General features: G+C 31.8%; 1 protein-coding gene and 1 long non-coding RNA gene across 2 annotated transcripts; both read right to left on the bottom strand.

Moving 5' to 3' along the window:
• Window positions 1–1,053: 1,053 nt before the first annotated feature.
• On the bottom strand, window positions 1,054–17,764 carry LOC129217625 (cytochrome P450 4c3-like). The gene is made up of 6 exons (XM_054851957.1): window positions 17,699–17,764; window positions 14,068–14,244; window positions 7,359–7,532; window positions 6,902–6,968; window positions 4,158–4,337; window positions 1,054–1,211 (listed from the first exon to the last, which is right to left on the bottom strand). The coding sequence occupies exons 1-6, from the start codon at window positions 17,762–17,764 to the stop codon at window positions 1,054–1,056; spliced, it is 822 nt and encodes a 273-aa protein (XP_054707932.1).
• Window positions 17,765–17,985: 221 nt separating this feature from the next.
• On the bottom strand, window positions 17,986–22,821 carry LOC129223751 (uncharacterized). The gene is made up of 3 exons (XR_008580644.1): window positions 22,692–22,821; window positions 21,350–21,425; window positions 17,986–18,107 (listed from the first exon to the last, which is right to left on the bottom strand). It is a non-coding gene; the product is annotated as an uncharacterized LOC129223751 (long non-coding RNA).
• Between the last annotated feature and the right edge of the window lie 339 nt (window positions 22,822–23,160).

Here is a 23,160-nt window from a genome sequence, read left to right as displayed (position 1 = left end):
AATGTTTCTGTGCTGGTTGTTTTAACTATTCATACATACCAGTAACACTTTTGAACGAAATTCAATTATTGTGTTTAGTTACTAATGCTACTACTTATTTAATTGCAGTTAATTAGTTAGGCTCTCTTTGCGTTTCAATCCGTCCAATGGCGTTTTTTTTTCTTCAATGCATAACACGTAACAGCGTGTCCGAGATATTTTTTTTTAATTATTTCAAATGCAGTTCACAGTTTTTTCCCCTTAAAAAACACACACACACACACACGTTACAAAATGTCATGGGTTAGATTTCTACCAATGCCTTGAGTGTTATTTGCTCTCCCCGCGTGCCAAACTTTCGTGTCTTGTCTTTTATTATGTGTACACAAATTTGGAAAAACTGTTGTAGTTATTTAATGGGACAGATGCAATGTGAATAGTAGGAAGTATTTTTATAATTGCATGAAAAAATTGTTCCGGAGGAAACTTGAACATATAATTGAATTTCCTCCAAATGTTATTCTTCTTCTTCTTCGTCGTCTTCTTCTTGGAGCTAATTTCTCATAGTTAATTTAATACGGACTGCAATCTCAGTGCATATTACGACTCCTTACGTATGAGGCAGTGAGAAGAAAGGGGATGTATGTGAACATTTAATAGTTTTGAGTACGTTTTTAACTTCAGATCCTAGGAAGGCTTTCATTGATTTTTTTCTTCTGAATCGTGATATATAATAGTAATAAATAACATAATAATAAACATTACTAAACACACTATTTCTGTATCATGCATTTAGACTTGATTCTCCATTTAGCGAGCTTCAAGGGATAGAAAAAGTCTTTAAGAATGTTGCGTCCTTAAATAGAGTGGTTTTTAAACTACAGTGAAGAGTCCGGGACCGTGAAAAGTCGTATTTTAAGGGAGAAAATTGTTAAATAGAATGTCGTTAAACAAAAAACCAACTGTATTTCAAAATAGTAAACATTTTCACATTTAAGTTAATCATTAAATATTGGAAAAGTTAAATCATGGTATAAGAAAAATTGTTTTAATTTTTTAAGTGATTTTACATTGTCACCTAGGAGTAAATTTGACACGAATTGGCTTCACATTATCCAGGGTCAGTTTCCACATAATATTGACTTGGTCTCTATGATCCAGAGAAGTCACTTTAAAAGATCTCAACAAGTGACTCAGCTGCACTTTCATGGACAGCATGGCAAACTTTTGGCCTAAAATGTACAAAGAAATGCTAAAGTTAGTATTTTCAGTTTTTTTTTTACCACACAAACAAAAACACCTATGAACTTTTAGGTAATTAATTTCACTATACTTGCTAAATTACTGCTGATCAAATATATATATATATATATATATATATATATATATATATATATATATATATATATATATATATATATATATATATATATATATATATATATATATATATATATATATATATATATATATATATATACATATATATATATATACGTGTGTGTGTGTATGTATGTATGGTATATATATTTGTCAGTCACACACACATATTTTGCCTTAAACTGAAATTGGATAAAATATTCCTAAAAGTAATTTTTAAAATGTTTATTTGAAGAGTTAAAAATAATATTCTAATTCAGTAAATATAATAACAATTGAATGATGAATCCTACTCAAATTTTTCATTGGCGAACTTTTTGCAAAAGTGTATGAAATACTAATTTAACACCAGTCATTGCAAATATAATTAAGAATGTAGACATAATGATTACAACAATGCTTGTTTAAACGAATACTGGTTTCGAATTTTAAGAACAAAACGTTGGAGTGAACCATGCTGAGACAGATAAAATACAATTGAAGAAAAAGTGCAAGAAATTGACAGCTCTACTTTTGTGTTTTACATTGAAATATATGGAGATAAACATTCTGTTTCAACAGGTACAATAACGAGGCATCTCCAACCAATACTTTATAAAACATCAATGGAAAGGAGCTGTTACGCGCTACATATCTGTACCTCAGAGCCAAACTAACGTAATTCCAAAAATTGCGATTTTCCGATTATTAGTGCATTGTATGAAGAATTCTATTCCACATAAATCTTAAAAGAGCACGAGTCCAATCGCTTGTATGCACCAAGGGACCGTTTTTCTTCTTTTTTGTAAAGTAGCGACCATGTGATTTACGCTAGGGTAGACCGGGGCACGTTGACGCAGTGCCCTTTTTTCAAAACGAATTATAACTGAAGAGCCAAAAATCATAACAGATTGATGCTGCTTTTTAGCACACATTCTCACAAGATTTTAAGCATCAGTCGAGCTTCGGTCTAGCATGCAGAAATAATCATATGTTTTCTAGCAAGTTGAGTAAGTTTTGTGTTGAACGTTTCGAAGCTTATTGTGAATAAATAATATTTAGTTAAAAAAGAACAAATATATAAAAATTAGCAGAATTTTATCCTTTTTTGAGAATTGTAATTGTATGAACTGAAATGTTATTATTATTATTTTTTTACGTTAAAAATAAATCCAAGCTTGGTGACGGGGCAAGTTTACGCGTTGACGTCGGTGCACCTTTACGCACGTTCTTACGGTGTCTTACTTCTAAATGTGACCTAACGCTTTTTTTGCTCCGAAATGTCTCAAACCTTTCTAGCATTTTCAGGCTATTTTGTTTTGAAAATCACCATTTATTTTTAAATTGAGTTACAAATTCGTATCTTATAGGTTACAATCATGTAGTGCTGTCTTCATGCCCATTCAGTTTTTACTTTATGCAATATTCAGTCGGTAATAAATTTGCTTTATTTTAAAGATGGAAACACATTATGTTCAAAACACTAACAGAACCACGGTAAGTGTCAAAATATCAATATGCGTAAATGTGCCCCGTGTCCGGAGCAAGTTTACGCAACTGACTTGGACTCAAAAATATTTTTTTAACGGTTAAAAACACAAACTGAGCAACAACTGAATATACCAATGTTTCCTTCATTAACTGCTGCGTAAGATCGCCATGTCGAAAATTTCCTAAGTTAAAGCATAAAAATTGGAAAATTCATTGAAAAAATTCCGCGTAAACGTGCCCTGGTCTACCTACTCTGGTTCTGAGGTACAGATATGCTGAACTTTTTAAAAACTCTATGTATTTTTTTGAAAATGAATTTAACTTAATACTAGCATTGGTTTCTTATTTGGATTTAGTATTACTTGGATTGTTATTAAAAAAAACCAAAGAAGCAATTGTTTTATTAAGTGTATATTTGGATCAATAACAAGGAAGTTGCAATTCATAACAATTAATTACGCACCGGTAATATTATGCTTAATTAAAGCATCGTAAAAAAAGGAAACGAACAGGCAAATTCTAACACATTAAATACGAAGAAAAATCTCAAAAATGAATTTCCAAAAGACTTTTGAAAATTCAAAATGATTGAAGATTTTTAGAATGTGGAGTTGTTCCCTACTTCAATTTTGCTTCTATTTATAAACAGCCTTTTTTACAGATTTGAATTTTCTAGTCATGTTTTTACCCTATCATAGTCAAGGTGAACTGTCTGTTTGTAGTTTAGATAAAAAATTAACTTACATCAGTAATTTTTGCCGTTATAATAGGTACGTCGCAGTTTTGTTCAGGGTAGACTGCCCATCTTATAAATACTTAAGCGCAATTGCATTTTCAAAGATTTAGAATACCGTCAAAAGCAGTAACTTTTAGTACATGGCATTAAAAACAATTTTACTGATGTGAGAAATTGTTTAAAACAAATAAAGAAAAAAAAATCACTGGACGAACTATTATGACTCTAGAGGTTTTCTTGGGGACTTGAACGAAAAGCTGTTCAGTTGGAGACAGCAAAGACAAACTAAATAGTAACATGTGCAGTAATTTGCCAAAACCCGCTGAAGCTATCCTTTGCTAAATCCTCATTCCACTTTACACGAATTTTGATAAGGGCCTCACCATAAAACCATTTACGTATTACAATTGTTTTCAACTGTTCTGTCTGCCAATTAATTTCCAACTTCAATTGTTACCGTTTTTGCTGTTTTAATCTCGCAAAGAGTATACTTAACTTGTAAAATCAAACTCTACTGCATACTTTCAATTTTCGGAAGTAAAATTAATTGTGTATATTAGAAGTGGAGTAGATCCAGTGAAGTTTTACTTACCTACGCAGTTCCGAGGTCCTGCAGAAAATGGTAAAAAAGCGTAGGGATGCCTACCAGAGCTGTTTTCTGGCAAAAATCTCTCAGGAATATATTTTTCTGGTTCTGGAAAGACTTTAGGATTTCTATGCAGTGAATAAACATTGAAAGCAACGAATGAGTCTTTTGGAATTATCTGATTGCCTGAAAATTAAAAAAAAAATGTTTTATGCATTTTTTTAAAGGGGGGGGGGTAAAAATAAGCACAACATAACATAAACGTTGATCAGTAAACGTTGCCTATGGATTTAGAAACGGATGACATATTTTTTTCTGAAGTTCGGTTTAACTAAATACCTTTTGTTAGACAGATGTAATGGAAAAGCCTAAACGTGTCATGTAATGAATTTAAATGTATCTCTTAAGCTGAAAATGCATTCTCAATCCATAAACCTAATTAAACTTATCTAACCAGTAGCAACAACTGAAATATAAATTTTTCGAAGCTGTTAGTATACTTTAAAGATCTCTTACCTGTTAGAAGGTACATTTTTAGTTCCATTTGAAGATAATTTCGTAATAATGTATGCTCTGACGAATATGGGACACTTGTTGTTTTTTTTTGGGGGGGGGGGCGGAGGAGGGAAGGGGAGCGGGAGAGGGATTATTATTTTGGCTCTGATGGTAACGTGGATTTTCTGAAACTGTTTCTATAATTCTTGTCGATGGATATTCAGGGATTGATGTATTTGTACTGCAAATGACTTTTTGGGATTTATCTGCTCTCCCCACACAGTAATACTACTTATTTTGTTGAAGATTTTTTGAGTAATTGTTCATGTTATTCTAATTGAGTTTTGGGGGGATCATCTGACTTATGCGCATAGTAATTTCAGGGTCGGTTTTTCTAATTTTAAAGAAAGTTTTTCGTGACTGCTGCTGTATTTAGGAAGTACTGATTTTTGTATCTCTGCGTTTCTAAATGTATAGCACAAGTAGCTTGAAAATGCTTTCGGTGGTCTTTAAACGTTATATTGGATTATTTTAAGAACTGTTCTTATTGTAACAGTGTCTTTTAAAAACATTTCTTCATTGTGATGGCAAGTTAACAGAATGGCGTATTTATCGTTGCTGTTGTCATGAAATGCCATAGTGAAAAATTCGTCGTGGTTTTTAAAACTAAAAAATAAATTGCGCAATTTTTAATTACTATTTGTTTATTTATTTATATATTTTATTTATTTATTTATTTATTTTTTGCCGGTATTAAATAGTTGTCTGAATGTCTACCACAAACGACTTCTTTTACTTACTTAGCACAAGTTCTACTATAAGGAAAATAAAAATAAAAGTTTCGAAGTAGAAGTTTTCAAAAGAGAAGAAATATGCGCAAACATAACCAATGTTTGTTTGGGTCTTCTATGGGTGGATGCTGAGATATGCTTCAAAATATAAGCGGAAGTTGAGGGCTAAAAAGCTTAGATTTAAAAAGGAAACCCTCCTGCAAATGTGCTGCGTAATTATTTTTTAATGAGAAAATTGGCAGAAATTCTTTCTTCAGCTGCCGTTTTATCGATTAGCTTACTATTTTGCATAAAAAAGCACTCTTTGTGAATTCGTAGCACTTATCTTTATAGTTTTTTTTAATGAATTTTAAACTTTATACAAATCTTCTTAACTTTCAGACAAATGTAAGTGTTTTCTTTTTAATCAAAACTTGTTTAAAAAAATGATTAAAATGGAAATGCAGGTTTGGAACTTTAGTACTAAATGTTTTGTCGTGAGTACAATACTTCCTTTCATATAAGGAAGGAAACGAGCTGATGTGTGCATCACATGACTTCCTTTTACTCCAATTTAATGTCATTTCCCCATTATTCGCTATTTTAATGTGATTCAATATTTATTCTCTAAATATCACCAACAATGGCCAAATTGAAACCAAAAAAAAAAAACTCCGCCAAATTTGTCGCCAAGTTGGCGACAAAACTTGGCGACCAAAAGACTGGCGATATATCGCCAAGTGTCCGACAAATTATAACGCCACTTGAGTTTACATCGAAATTAACAATGATTTCCCCCCAAAAAGGTGCAAAAGACCCCCTTAGGAACATCCGAAAGCAACCAAAAGGGGAGGTGCACAACTAGACCCCACTACGAGTCTATGTACCAAATTTCAACTTTCTAGGACATACCATTTTTGAGTTATGCGAGATACATACGCACATACGCACATACGCACATACGCACATACACACATACGCACATACATACAGACGTCACGAGAAAAGTCGTTGTAATTACCTCGGTGATGGTCAAAATGGATATTTCGCGTGTCTATACATTCTTAGGCACTTTTCCGCATGTGGTCGAATCGAAAAAAAAACTCAACATTCATTTGGGGGTGAGCAAAATGGAAATTAAGGGCGATTTTTGAGTGAAAATTTTTTCGCGAATACAATACTTCCTTTTTTGTAAAAGGAAGTAAAAAGGGGGAAAATTTGAATGTTCACCGTTATTTACTTCTGTTTCTCCTTTATGCTTACCTGAGTTAGAGTTTATATATCTTCTTGCACGCGTTGTGGAGAGCATCGCAGCTGGGTTGGCACCCTAACATCCTGGGTCTTGGCATCCACGGATATGTATTCAATTATAGATAACAGTGAATTGCTTTTTTAAGAAAAATCAGCGCTGACATCTACCATGATAATATCTGGTTTCAACGAAACAGATAATTAATCTGAATAAAATACATGTAGTAAATTTACCTATGACAATATCTTTCTGAGCTATTCTTCCAAATACAGGCAAAGGCGGGAAGAGACGGAGCGTTTCCTGTTAAAATGAGAAGTCATAAAAGACTTTAAATGTGAATAGAATCATAAAATACTACATTTTTTCCTCTGAAAAAAAGTCTAAATACACACATATGATGCTACTGACGAAAATGCTACCGATGTAAATATAGCAAATACTATTTTTTTCGAATCCAAAACTTTCTTTTACATATACGGATACTTAATGTACAAAAACAATAACATTAACACATTAATATAAACAAGACTTTTCTCCATAAATGGTCCAAAGCTTTTATCTACCTTTGTTAAAGGTTGTCCTCCCAATAAAACGATCGTCAACACATGTAATTGCATAAATTACATTTAAATAAAAATTCCATGCGTATTTATTAAATAAATTTCACAAAGATAAATATTAATTACTTACTTTTATAACGCATTCTGTGTATTTCATTTTACAAGTGTCTTCGTAAGTTAATGGTCGATGTGGATTATCCTGAAACAGAGATCTTTGCTCATCAAATACCTTATCTTGAACATCCGGGTGCAGTCCCAGTAAATATACAATCCATTTCATTGTACCTGCTGTCGTATCATGGCCCTTAAAAATATATGTGATAAGATCACTGTAATTATATTTATATGCAAAAGGAATTACAAGTTTTCTGTAGCAATATGCAAGCATTCTTGTACCAAGATGCTAAAAGGGAAATCATGTTATACATTTTTATATTAGCCGTTAGCCTATTCAAAACAAATTTGCGTCTTACTCGAAAGTAATAAATAATTATAAAATTTGAAGTCTTAATTTAAGTTAATGTGGCTAAATGGGTATTTATTATCATAAAAGAAATGTTTGTTCCTTATCTCTTCTGCGATTTTCAAGAAAACAACTTTATGCTAATGTAGCAAATACAAGATTTTGAAAATTACTTTTAAATAAAAGAAGAAAGGCTTTTTCAAAGGCGTAACTATGTACAAAAAAAATGTCTTCATCATTAGTTCAACTTTATCAAAGTTTGCTTTCAGAAAGCAAATGCACGAGTCACTAAAAAAAATCGCTTTTAGTTTAAATTTTTAAAAATGTAAATTTTAGAATTGTAATATTGTAAATTGTAATTTATGTTTCGCAATACGTGTCATGAAAATCGTGATAAAAGTCGCATGTTTCTCCACATAGCACCCCTATAGATGAAGATTAAAAATTCCAATAGAATGAATTGTATGTTTGCTTCAAAGAATCCTCAATTCAAAATTTTCATTATCATTACTCTTAATAATATATATTTTTTAATAATTTGTTTAACTATAGGTAAAGAAAGTATATACCTTTGTTATATGGCCTTTGTTTATCAATGGGCTTTATATTTTATCGTTTGTGAGGGAAATTGCATGAAATTTATTGTTTTACCCTTAAATTTTCCCTAAGGAACAAATAGGGTAAATCAAAGATTTGGAACCTAAGTTAGACCACCCCTAAACAAAACCACCACTAAACAAAAAAAAGGATAAAAACCGGTTCACTAAGTAAGACGATATACAAAGTTAACAAAGTACCTACAAATCGATTTAAATGTGAGTATGATAGTTGAAGAGTTTCCTCAATTTCATCAAATCTGAACTTGATTACCATTAGACCGCTAAGAAAGTATACCGTTTCAAACAAAAAAAGAATTTTCCTTATCGGTACAGGCAGGGACGTGCACAGAAATTTTGGAGCCCATTACAAATGACTTTTCCGGGCCCCTCTCCATATTGTTTACCCCTATATTTCACCGCTAGTTACAAAAATATTGGGCCCTCTCCAGGCTCGGGCCCCGGCCAACAGGTGTCCCTCCCCCCTCCCTGTGCACGCTCCTGGGTACAGGTGTCTTCGAGTATTTATGGAACATTATACAAAGAAAAAACAAATCCGACGAGTTCAGAACCTCCTCTTTTTTTTGAAGACTGCTAATTAATATAACCCTAATTTCAAATTGAACTGGCGGCATCGTGAAATAGTAAATTTAGAATATTGGTCAAACTTCAGAAATCATACACAGTTATAATGTATATTATTAAAGAATATAACTTAAATCAAGGGGTGGGGGGGGGTTCTGTATTCAATTCCCCCTCAATTGAACATTAAATTTATTTAAAAACTGAAATAGTAAATAAAGAACTTTATATTTAAGTGCCTAAATAAAGTTATTTATTAGTAAACAAAATATTAAGGTAATTGATTCTACTATTAAAGTAGGAAAATATATTTAATTTACTGCTTTGCTACGCAGTAATAAATACATTAGTAACACTTATAATAAAAAATTAATAGGTGGTTCAGCGTTGCGAAAATTAATCATCCATGTGCCGCGAGAATTAAAATATCGTTCAAAAGAAAGCCAAAACCTTAGATGTGAAAATACACCGATCACAGCAAAACCACGTGTCCCTGACGTATGAAATTTAAAGTTTCTTGGATTTCTCCGAGACCCCTTATCAGATTCAGACCAAATTACAATGGGACCATCTGGGAAGTATACCCTTCCAAACAATTTTTTTTTTTTTTTTTTGTTTTTCAAATCGGTCCAGTAGTGTTGGAATAAGTCGAAAACATACATAAAAAGCCGCAATACGAAATCATAACCTCTTTTTTTGAAGTCGGTTAAATATAAGTGAGCGATTCTTCACCTAAGATAAAGAACGGAGGCTTATTACGTGTCGATTCTATCCGAAGAATGTGGCATTTATGAAGCTTAATAAGTTAAAATATGACTTAACAAACACTTCAAATGTTATTTATATTTATCGTAAGGAAACCGCCTTGTCAATAGCTAGTATTTCCCCTTCCAATTTTGAGTTGTATCTCATTCTTTGCCGCGATGCGATTTACCTTCAAGCAGGAACCAATTTCGCAATAATCAAAGAAGGCAGCTGCCTAAGGCGGCAAACTTTTCAGGGGCGACAAATTTTGCTTTAACCAGGGTTTTTTTTTTTTTTTTTTCACTCCTGAAGTGAACTAGTAGCATTCTTTCATTTTCCATCTTTTTCTTGTAGTTGAATAATGTTTACTTTCACTCATCTTATGAAAATGAAAATTTTTCAAGCATGGTAGTGTGAAGAAAAAACGGTGTCCGATTGAAGAAAAGTAAGTGTCATTGCGTTTGTCCTGAGGCTCCAACAAGATTGGAGTTTTACTAAAATTTTTAGCGCCATAGTAAGGTTTATTCAATTATGGTTTCTTCAGTCATTGACGTGTAATTGCTCTTCTACATTACACTGGCCAACACACATTTTGGTGCCGGGGTATTTGGAGTTGATTTCATATGAATTTGATGCCCTGAACTCAAATATGGCATTAGTTTTTGCCTAGGAGCTCGAATTTCTGAGATATAACATTTTAGTGAAATATACGTTACACTATTTACAGTTAAATCCATGGATCAAATAAATATACTAAGTACCGATTTTTTATTATCAAATTTTAAAAATATTATATTTGTATATAATAATAAATACATACAAATACAATATACTAATTATATACGGTAAAATAATGATATATTACTAACATAGAGAAAAAAAATCATTGACGAAACCAACTACTCACTGAACACTTCCGAAGCTTTTTTTCCGTTACATTCTTGAATGTTTATAATAAACAAAGATAGAGGAAAAAGGACTTGATGAAACTAACTACTCACTGAACGCTTGGGAAGCTACTTTTCCGTGACATTCTTGAATATATTATGGGACAATCCCTTTTTAAAATCCAGCAGTAATCTGCCATCATGTGCGTATCCCATCTCCTTGCAAGTGGTCCTCCAGAGTTTTAATATCATGGTGAAAGATTTCACCTGTTTCCTCAGTGGTGTCTCCTAAATTGTCAGGAAAACGGATTTGAAACTTGTTTACCAGTTCAACATAGTTGTCTGCTTTGCGTTAGCAAAGAAAATTTCTGACAACTGCAACAAATGAAGTCCGGGCTTTTCGCTTAGCCTCATTCATCGAATTTACGAAGGCAGGATCCTTAATGAATTGTCTTATTTGTGGGCCATCAAATATTCCTGCTTTAATTTTTTCGGTACTCAACTGAGGCATTTCCCCCCCCCCCCTACATATGCAAAGCACCATCCGTTCTTATCAAGAGCCTTTACAAATTGCTTCATAAGGCCTAGTTTAATATGCAGTGGATGAAAGATGATTTTCTCTCGTGCAACTAAGGGGTCGTTAATGATATTCTTTACCCCAACGTCCATGTTTTCTCTTTGAGGTCACTCTTTTCTGACCCAGTGGTGTGTTTTGTCTCCGCTATCCCAGAGCCACAAGAAAGTTAGGATATTTGGTGTGGCCACTTTGCTGTCTGAGTAAAAGGTTTACCTTTTTCAAATAACCCATTGCAAATCACCCATTGATGTTCATGATACTTTATCTTCTCCAAGACCAAACCTATGCTGTTATATTCTTCTTTTATTTTTGTTGAGTGAGCAATTGGTATGGAACCATATTTGTTCCCATTCTGTAGAAGGGCTCCTTTCAAACTTCACTTTGAGCTGTCAATAAATAGGCGCCAATCATCTGGAAAATATTTAGGAACAGACAGTTTCCAGAAGCTCTTTGATTTCGTGACAAAATTCAAGATTGTCTTCTTAAGAGAAGCAGGGTTGCAAACCCTTTTCTCTTGTAGGGTAAAAAGAGATTTTGGTTCCTTGTTCCAGTAAATGTTGTTCGTTCGACCTGGGTGCCAGTAATTCAGCAGCTTCTTTTGATTGGCATATATACTTGCGCATATTGAGATCTCTGGTGAGGTCATTTAACTCATCCTGGTTGAAACGTTGAGGAATTGATGATATGCCCTCATAATCACTGTCACCTAGTAGTTAGTATCTGCAGGGTGATCAGATGGTCACTGATCTAAAAAAGTAGAGCTGATAGAGAAAAACTGATTTCATATTTAGATTCAGCGACCCAAATATAGCTTAAATTAATTATAAAATCCTAGACACCAAAAAAAAAAAAAAATTGTGTGCCTCTGTTATTAACATTAAAAACTTTTCTGTTAATACTATTGAGTCTGGGCGGCAAATGAAAATGAGTGACGAGAGAAAAAGGCTGATTGATTGATTTTAAAACGTGCTTAAAAACCGATGAACAAAAAGGAGTCTTCCTAAAGTTTTTAGAAAGAGATACATATTTTTTAAATGGGCAGCTTTCAAAGCAGAATCTTTGAACTTTTTGGAATGTAATCCAGTAACAATTTACAAGTGAAATACCATAGAGCAATGAGGAGTGGTAAGAAACGTAAAGTGAGTGAACGTAATAATACAGAGGAAATTATTTAAATCGTTGATTTAAATAATTTCCTCCATAGATGAAAACAATTCTCCATTTGCCGAATGTTAAAATACGAGCATAATGCACGATATCAAACATTCATAGCTCCTAATCAGAAGGAACGTTAAGCATTAAAAAAAAAAAAAAAAAAAAAAAAAAAAAAAACAATTTTAAGACAGAATAAATAATGTCAATGTTGTAATTTTGTCACCAAATTTTCTGAATATGGAATACTTTGGCAGGTCACAGTGACCTGCCGTCGGGGAACATATGAATATAAAATGCCATCACTTCTTCATGAGCTTGACAGTTTCAATTTCGGGAACACTATTATTTTTTTTAATCACGGAAATTTTGCATCCTTTTTTTTTTCTTTTTTTTGAGGGAGGGGGGGGCGGTAGATTTTAGATCCGCCTATGGGCGGCATAGAGCTAAATTCGGCTCTAATTTCAAGCTAGGTATCGTGAAACCATAGAGCTACCTGAAAGTATGACAGAGGTTCCGCAAATGATTAGTATTTGCTTAATAAAAGAGTCAATCTTTTTGTATTTTTTTTATATTCACATCCTATTAAATTTCAAATTTAATGATCTTTTTTGCCAATAACTCGCACAAAGCTGGCTTGCATAACAGGTGCGTGCTAGTGTAAAACTATATTGGTCATTCTTCAAAACGTGTAACTTTTCTGTCACACGCCTCTTACAGTAAAAACGTTAGTTAACAATTCATTTAACAATGATTTTTAATTTCATCAAAAATATATCTATTTAAACCAACCAACAGTTTTTTTATAATAATTTTTGTTTTAGTATATTTTTGGTTCACAACATGTGAATTCTCACCTCCGTGGAATGTCACACACCTTGTCTGCCTGTTTATGTTGCTTAATAACGTGTTTAATTAAAAGTATATACTTATTTATTTATTATTCCTTTCAGAAGTGTCTCAAATACTAATTGTTTAAGCACATTTAATTTTTTAATATTGTGTTTTAGTTCGTTTTAGTAGGACAAGGAGTCATGACACACAATAAATTCTCACCTCCGTTACCTAAACACAAAATGCTGTTCTTTATTAACACGTGGCAGTAATGACATCAAATTTTATTTTCCACGATACAAGGGAGCCTCCTTGTTTATTTTCAGCCATAATTGAAGTTGTGATATTTTTGTCGAAAAACAAGAAGGTAGATTTTGCTTTAAAATCTTAGTGTGGTTATTCTGACGTCTCACCCCGGTGAACTTGAATTTCAGAGATGTAAATTAATGTAAAAAAATTAGTGAATATTTTTTCATATGGTTATCAGGTGCAGATTGTAGCAACGAAGAAAAAAACAATTCTCCGAAAAATGTATCTTTTAGGCCTATATTAATGGAAAATTCCTCACCTCCGTGACAGAACTTATTAATGTCAATATCTCTGAGGTTAAAATAAATGATGAAAGGGAAATACATCAATAATAGGTATTCTACCAAAATTATAGATTGCCAGTATACCCTGAAATTTACTAAATACTGTTTTCTGACATACATTTGAAACTACTAATTAAGCCGTACTTTAATTAAGAGAGCTTGATATTATGTTCCCCTTTCGAATTAAAATAGCTGATTGTTTGTACAATTAACAGAATTACTATTTTGATGTTAAATTGGTCTCGATTTTTAAACATAAATTTTTTTTTATTTTTTTTTATTTCCGAGAACAAGTCATAGTTTTATTGATTTTTCGTAGAATTGCCCTAATACGTAAAGTCTCATATTGCGCACAGGTTAAATTTGATAACAATTAAAGCAATATTGCCAGTTGATTAATGAGAAACTTACTCCAGCCATGATTGTATTTACTTCATCTTCGATGTCTTCTATTGTAAAACTAGGGTTTTTCAGGTGATACAAAACCATCAGCTCCAGGAAAGCCTTTTTACTTTTCCTGTAGTCACTGTCTTTCAGATGTTCCACATCCAATGAACGTTTTGCGTTTGACCTTTTGTCTTCAATTACCTATGAAAGTACAGTTATTCCACCGTCATGTATGTGAAACAAAGTGGAGTAATGTTTTCCTGACATTTTTATGCGTGCACAAATTGTTATGGATAAAGTAAAAATATTTTTGCTGACCAGTGAAAGTATTTTATTAGTGTAAATTGTTCATCAAAAAGAAAATGTTTCTTAATTGTTATATTTTTTATGAAGTTATGAAGTTCACTTGTCACGTGCAAGATCAACTGTTTAACTTTAGTCTTAGACTTCTAAATTCTAGCAAAATTTATATCGAAACTCCTGCAGCAAATTTTTAAAATAAGCTTTGCTTTTCCAAATTATTATTATTATTATTATTGGAGTTTTAATAAAAAGGCAAGCAAACAAAAAGGAAAAAAAATACTGGGCCATTCCGCAGGCAATCCACATTCATCCACAACATTCCACAGAAAATAAGACACTTTCTCCTGCACATGATATATAATTCAAAAGTTATACTAAAAAAAGCTAATGAGCAAAATTTATTGGTCTAGGTAATTGACATAATGACACATACATGTAGGATTTCTTATACAGAAATTTTTGTTTATTCAACGTTTTTGCAAAATGTGCAGTTAAGATCTTTTCCGAGGAATGACATTTATACAATTCTGCTAGCAACATATAGCTAAATCTTCTTTCAAAACGTCTCTACTTTCTAACAATATTTAGTGATATCTTTTAAACTCAGTACATTATTATTAATCCGACAAAAAGTCCTTAAGGGTCCGCACTTATCTTAGTTATACTTTAACTAAGATAAGTGCGCCAAATAAAGCCAATCTGAAGTTCAGGGCTTAATATATCGCTTATTTATGATTCAATTGGCTCCAATTTATGTACATTCATTAAATGATTTATATAAAATAAGAAAAAAAAACATTCCATGCAATAACACAACAAAAAGTACAAATAATCTTTATAAAAATAGAATATCTTTTTTGTCAAAATAAAAACGTATTAAACCATGCATGTAGCTCTGCCTTAGTTCTGGTTAAGGGCGGTAACTTACTGCTTAAATATTAAACTTTATTTGGACAACTCAAAAACATTATCAAAAACTCCATATTAATCTCAATAGATCAATTGTCGCGCTTGGAATACAGATAAGTCACCATTATTTTTTTTTTATGGGGGAGTCCCTTATGCACGCAATTCGTGCGCATATTACTCGTATGTGCAGCATTTGCAGCACAGCTTTATATCGTCCACCGTCCATCCGATCCTTCGGTATCTTAATTAGGACGCTGAAGTCCTAATAATGCCAATCATGGCCTTTTTAGGCTACAGTTTATTTTTCTAGGGTTATCAACTCACTGGAAAAAAATAACGGCACACAGCGACATTTGCCTTTCAACTAAATAATTTAGGCTTTTAGAACAATTAACATTTTTTTTACAAGTAAACTACAGTGATCTAAGGAAAAACAAAATGTACTGAAAAATTTAATCAGGCAGTTTTGACAAGACTTTTGTGATAACTGGTGAATTCCAGAAAAAAGGAGACATGACACTTGAATTTTAAAAATTAATATTCTGTCACTTGCCATGTACCATTCTCTTCAGAAATACGTGAGTTTCTTGAATCTTAACTTGTTTTTCCCAAATAGTTTGCTGACTTTTAGAAAATCGAGTGCAAAATCAAGTTTTCCTTTTGTGTTTTTACAGAGCAAAAAATCTCTTCTTTTGTTACATACTGTAACTTCAACAAACTTGTTATCAACATATAATATTTAGGTCTTTTGAATGTCTAGTTGAACTTTATGATAAGTAATTTTAAATTCTTTTTATTTTAACCATGAAATAGGTCCATTACTACGGTGACAATTTGATGTCCTTCCGTTCAAAAATCCTACATCTCAATTAGTCTACCAAGTACTTATTGTGTATAGAAACTCATGTTTTTTATGCAAAGCAGAATTATGTCCCTTGTCAAGGAGACATAGTTAGAATTTCAATACAGATTTAATTTATATGGTTTTTAATGATAACGGAAAGACAAAAAAATACGGTAAAGGAAGGACATTTATCTATCGGCTGATACGGGGTAAAATTTTAGAATGCTAGTACAAAACAAACTATTATTTGAAGTGAGTTGTCACATTTAAAACATATATAAGTAATATTTGTACAAAATTTATGAGTGCTTTCATTTAAAAATTTAACTTTTATTTATTTTTTTTAAAAACTGTTTCGTGATTTTATTTCTTGTATTGTATGTGATGAAAATCATGAAAACTACACTTAAAAACTCCTAAGCATGGTTGAAAAACATTTTGGTACGACATGTTTCTGATATGACTATCTAATTTAAGCAGAAACATTTACCAAAAAACTTGAAATTTGTATTGGAACAATACAATATTTTCAAAGTACTTTCCGATTTGTTGCCACAAGTCACAGGATGGGACTGTTGACAGGATTGATTTAACCGATAAACGTACTGCGAAGAGATTAAATTCAAAGATCACCTTTCAAAAAAATGAAGAAAATGCGCTATTTGAATCCTGTAACAAGTTATGTTATTGAATATAGTAAGTACATCAACAAATTGAAGCAGATTTCACTTCAAAGTTAACAGAATGACTTTGAAAGTCAGTAAATAATGTTGAAAATGAAGATACAGTTAAATCAAAAACACTAAGTCATAAAAATATGCCAAAGGATTCATTAACGTTTGGACAAGTTTTGCTAGTTGGATGTAAGGAAAAGAAATTAACAAAGAGCAATGTTGCACAGTTACTTCATATAAAAGATGAAGGAATAGAAGTATCTCGTTTGAAAGTGCGTAATAATGTGGGAAGGATCTTCGTGTTTCCTGAGAAAGAAGATAAATGCTCTATGGATTATGATAAAATTATTGGGTATTTAAAGAACAGAGAATTGTAACAGTTGGCTCAGGCATTAGGTATCATTGTTCACACTGCTGTATTAGTTGAATAAATGTTTGATTGAACATTTGTTCAATCAAACAGTTGGAATTGAAAATCAATTGAACAGTTGAAATTCATATGCTTAAAATAATTATTTTTTAAACTAGAGCTGAAATTGCAATGATTGAACACTCCCGTATGTGCTCTATTTTTTATAGAATTTTAACTTTTATAATTTAGCTGAACCTTTGGGAAGAACACGATAGCGTGAAAATCATGTCACAAAAATGTCCTTTCGTTACTGTTTTTCAAAAGCTACTAACAAAAAATTCTTTGCTTTGGCGTTTTTTGGGAACTTACTATGATGTGTGCAAAAGTATATGCATCAGGTTTTGAAAAAATATGTATTTTGATATGCTCAGAGACAGAAATGCAACGATTTTTTTGTAAAACTGTCCTTCCGTTACTGCTGTAATTCACCAACTGTTGCGCTAACTTTGCTTGTTGCTAACATCAGTTAGGTTTTCTGACACAATAACGACAAAATGAATTTTGCGAAATTACGTATGAAAATTGGGGAATGGTCTCATTTCTGTACACAGTCTTATCTGGTCCACCCACAGAGCACATATTTAATTTATGTTAATATTTTAAAGACATAGTAAATATAATGCAAAGATTTGTAAAAGCACTTGTAAAGCTACTTTTAGAATTGTAAATTCACTTTTTTTTTCCAATTTAATCTATCGGGTTTTTTTCTTAAGAATATAAACAAAAGGATGAGCATTTATTCAAATACAATGATATAATGATCATTGTTTTAATTGCAAACATACTTCATACCTTTCTTAGGATTGTCTTCATACGCTCCAATAGGTTCAGAAAATTTCTTCCGGTGGGAAAGCAACGAAAAAACAAAGTGTCATTATAAGTCCATGGTCTCATTACACGATGCATCAAAATTTCAGAGAAACTGAAATAGATAAAAAATATATCTCTACTCAATTATAAAAAAAATTTGAAATGAAATTTCAGTTGAGGCTTATCAGGTTATACTAATCACTATATATATATATATATCAATATATATATATAAATTGATCGATTTATATATATATATTTATAAATATATGTATATAAATCGATCAATAATATATATATATATATATATATATATATATATATATATATATATATATATATATATATATATATATATATATATATATATATATATATATATATATATATTATTGATCGCCTCTAATAAATATTTGTGAGTTACGCATTGATTCTCTAATTTGAGAATATGGTCCATCGATGGAAACTCGATGGTCCATCCATAGCAACCGGTTGCCATGAATGGACCACATGCTAAAATATTTGTTTTAATTTTTTTTTCTTTATGGAGTACATTTATCATAAAAGTGAATATTCTTATTAAAAGAGAAATACACTGAGTAATTGTTCCTATAAGTAACTTAAAATTTGAGTTGGATTTCCTTTCCAAAAAAATCGGAAAATGTTATGTGGTTCATTGACGGCAACCTTCCTCTATCAGCAAATGGCAGTCTGCTGCAAGCTGTTAAACTTACAGCATCAAGCGAGCTATTATCTATTCAAAGCTTTTTTCTAGTTTTTTAAATCCGGTGGCTAGGAAGGTTTGCCAACTATAGACAACTTCTCGACTTTGCATTTAGGTTTTGACGTCTGTTAAGGCAGCTACTAATCCCTCCTCATAAGACTAAACTGGTAATGTTGACTATATCAATTTCAATTGATTCTTTCAGATTTTACGGTAAAATTTGTTTGACTTTTACAAATCAATATCGCGCACGATATTACATTGAATGACCGAAAAAAAAAACCCCGAATGATTTCAAAATTGCTTGTTTAACAGCTTTAATGCTGTTAGATATGAAATAATTGAAACTGATATGGTACGCAACATTGTAGTTAAGATTTATATTTTAGAACAAATCACAGAAAAAGGATTCTGAAGTACTCGGAAACGTTTTTGAAAACTGCATGGAGAATTCTGAACTACTCGAAAAGGATTTTGGAAATTGCACGGAGAATTCCGAAGTACTCGGAAATGTACTTGAAAATTTCATGCACCGCAGCTGTACAATGTACTCAGAAACGTTTTTGAAAATTACAGAAATAGGATTCCGAAACACTCAAAAATGTTTCTGAAAAATACAAAAAGAGGTTTACAAAATGCTCAGAAACGTTTCTGGTAAGTACAGAAAGAGGATTCCGAAATACTCGGAAACGTATTTGAATATTTCATGAACCGCAGTTGCTCGATATACTCAGAAACGTTTCCGCATTTTCTTTTTTGCAGTAGCAAGGTAAAATGAATGTAGAGTTTTTATCCTTTCGGGCATCTCTGTGGAATCTTACAATTTCTAACAAACACTTGAGTTGAAACTGAAATGTTATGAAGTATTATTTAATAAATTTATATGTTTTAACTAAATTAAGCTATAGCTTGACAAAGTTCACAATTAACAATTGACGATTTACAATGAACAATTAACAACTTTACAATTAACAATTAACAACTTTACAATTAACAATTAACAAAACCATGTAATTGAAAAATGAACAAATAGACAAAGCAAACACGCTGAAACAATTTTTTGCATTTGATACCTGTGCGGAAGCTGGTGATAATGTTGTTACAACTGAGTAATTATACTCTCGACTCCTTTTGCTGTAGGTAGAATCCATGTCAATTCAACAAAGGCTGTAACATATTGGTCTCGGATTTTTTTGAATTTAACGTACGTTAAAATTCATAAAATTTAAGAAACACTTTTTTTTTGGCCAAAAAAAATCGTGGGCCGAGATATAGGCCGCCAAAGATGGTCGTCCTGTCATGATTTCTCACTTGGGATTTTCGTCAAAATTTTTAACGTACATTATCTCAGGAAGGGTAGAAAATATTTTGTTGCGATTTGTTTTATTTAAAAGGACATTTTTTCTTGTTTAAAAACATATACAACATTTCGCAATATGTGCTTCAGTTTTTTTTCCACATTCTTTTGAAAAAAAAAGTTTAAAATAATGTTTTTGATTTTTCCCAAATATGTCAATTTCAAAAATTTTCATTTTTTTACAGTTCATTAGTACCATTGAGAACTACGTTTTCTGAAAAGGAGAGCTTCCACTTTTTCGTTTAGCAGATTTTTGAGGCATTTGAAAATATGAGGGTTTTTAAGGAACTCTTTACGTAATTGCAGACCTGAAAGTTCAAAAAAAAATTTCGCAACAAGTGGCCAAAAAACACTTTTAATTAAGTTATATAGCAAAATTTTCATTTTGAGTTTCTACTTTATCCAGGAGTTTTATTTTTTATGAAAACTAGAACGCGGTCTCCAGCCGATTCGCTGTCTTTCAATACGCAACCTTTCAGCGTAGCCCCGAAAGAATAGTTAAGCGCAATGCCATCTTGTTCTCACTAAATTTCATATCCTGAATAAAATAGCTACTCAAAATGAAAGTCGCTATATGACTGAACTGAAAGTGTTTTCTTCGGGTGTACTTGCTGCGGGAAAAAAATTTGGAAATTTCAGATCTGCAATTACGTAGAGTTCATTAAAAACCCTCATTTTTTCAAATGCCTCTAAAATCTGTTAAACGAAAAAAATGGAATCTCTCCTTTTCAGAGAACGTAGTGCTCTCAGTGGTACTAATAAACTAAAAAAAAAATAAAAAAATTTAAGTTGACATATTTGAGAAAAATAAAAAACATTATTTTATATATATATTTTTTTTTCAAAAGACTGAAAAAAAAACTAAAACACATATTTCAAAATGTTGCATATGTTTTTAAACAAGAATAAATATCCTTTTAAATAAAACAAACCGCAACAAAATATGTTCTACCGTTCCTGAGATAATGTAATTTAAAGATTTTGAAGAAAATCCCAAGTGAGAAATCATGACAGGACCGCCATCTTTGGCGGCCTGTATCTCGACTCAAGAATTTTTTTGGGCAAAAAAGAAAAAAAAAAGAAAAAAAAAAAAGATTTCTTAATTTTTTTTTATGAATTTTAACGTATGCTAAATTCAAAAAAAATCCGAGACCAGCATGTTACAGCCCTTGTTGAGTTGACATGGATTCCACCTGTAGTATTATCTGAGAACTTGAATAGTATGAGATTGCATGTTTCAAATCCATGATCAAAAATAAAAAATGCAACTTACTCGTGAAATGTTTTCAAGTAGGCTTCAGCATCTGTTTTGTTCAATTGAGAATTTACTTTACATCCCATTGTAGATTCTGTAATAATAAAAATCTAGTAGAGTTAAAAGAACATTAAAAAAGCGTATTATGCAAAACTTTTGTAGGAAACTGCATACATGTGTTTCAGGGTTACTAGGTACCCCCTTTTTTAAAACAAAAGAAGTGAGCTCATGGATAAATAGACAGCCGACAAAGTTATTCATGCGCCATGGTATTTATTCAATTCGAATACATTTTTTTATTTATTTTATTTTTACAACAAAACATTTCGCTATACTTTCTTTTTTATACATGGATTTCTGACATGTCACATCAAGTCTTTGCTTATATTGAATTTATTATTTTCCCTTGACGTCTGCCTTAAAAAAGCAGGGCTGCAGTGTTGGAGGGAAAATGACCGACTCCGACTCCTGGAATTTTGAAGTCTCCTCAATATCAGTCTGATTCTGACTCCACAGCTCCCACTCCTACTCCGTAAGGCTGTTTTAAAAAATCGCATCATTCATTTAGGCAATAAACACTGAGCTATAATAGAAAAATATGTATTTATTTATTTATATTTTTTAAACTGTTTAAGCGATTAGATAAGTCTTAATGTTTATCCTAAAATTATTTTCCTCTAAACACGTCTAAATGTATATTATTTATAATGCGAGGGATAAGAAGTTGTAATTTGAATGTATTTACTTGCTTTACTTGCTTTGTTGCCAGTTTTTATGTACAAGTATATTTTTAATATAATTGTCAGGTTTCAAATCTCTACTTAATGATTTTGGAACATTTTTGGCTATGGCATCATGTATCCCTAGTCTCCCCTATTTTTTTACGTAAATAAAATTTACAAAATGTATTCCCGTTGCTAAGATACTAGCAGAGTTGACCTCGGCTATTCTTCGAAGAACAGAGTCGAAAAACGAAAAAGAAATTCTACTGAAACAATTAAACGGTTCTACACCGCTGACGTAACATCGTTACAACCAAGCCTCGTTGCATGCTATCTAAGAAAACATAAAAAGCTTCCTTGAAAATGTTTTATACTATTTTAAAGTAAATTAAGTTTATTTTATTCTCAGTTGTTGAATATTTGAGCAATTACTTGTTTACCACATAGAGTAACATGAAAACAAACTTTATTTTCTTGTAGTTTACGGATGGTTATCTCAACAAACTATGAACTGCCGAATTTATCTTTCATTTGAAACATCTAGCATTGATTGTATATCTACAGCTTTAAAATTGCACAAAACAACTGTTTGTATTAATCTGAGCAAAAAAGGATGATGATGGTGATAAATATTTTACCAGATATAATATTTAGTACGCATTGTGAAATCAAGTCATCAATTTCAATCCAAGGACGATGGGACAAACTTCGGTATTTTCTCTGTTATAAGGATTGACTGTTCGTTGAAAACGGAAATGTATCCTCTCAGCACTTCCAAATGGAAAGCCAGTGTTACTTGTTTACGTCGGTGAAACCATTTTTTTCCGTTGCTGCAAAAAATATAACACTTTTAGTTACCATTCTTAGGGGTCATCCACAAATGATGCTACGCTCAATGGGGCGAATTGAAGAGGTAACAAGAAGTTTGACATTACACTTTTTTTTCATGCAATATGTTAATGAGAAACAGCGATGCATGTGACAAGGAGAAGAGAAAGAGAGGGGTCAGGTGAAGTGTGGCACTTTGAGACAAAGGGAGGAGGAGGTCAAATGTAATGAAAAAAATATGAGATCATATATAAACAGCCTCTTAAAATGCTTAAGCAA

This window comes from Uloborus diversus, chromosome 1 (genome assembly GCF_026930045.1).
Source record: "Uloborus diversus isolate 005 chromosome 1, Udiv.v.3.1, whole genome shotgun sequence".
NCBI classification, from domain to species: domain Eukaryota; kingdom Metazoa; phylum Arthropoda; class Arachnida; order Araneae; family Uloboridae; genus Uloborus; species Uloborus diversus.
The sequence above is the reverse complement of the archived record's forward strand: the minus strand, read 5'-3'. Positions and strand labels throughout refer to the sequence as shown.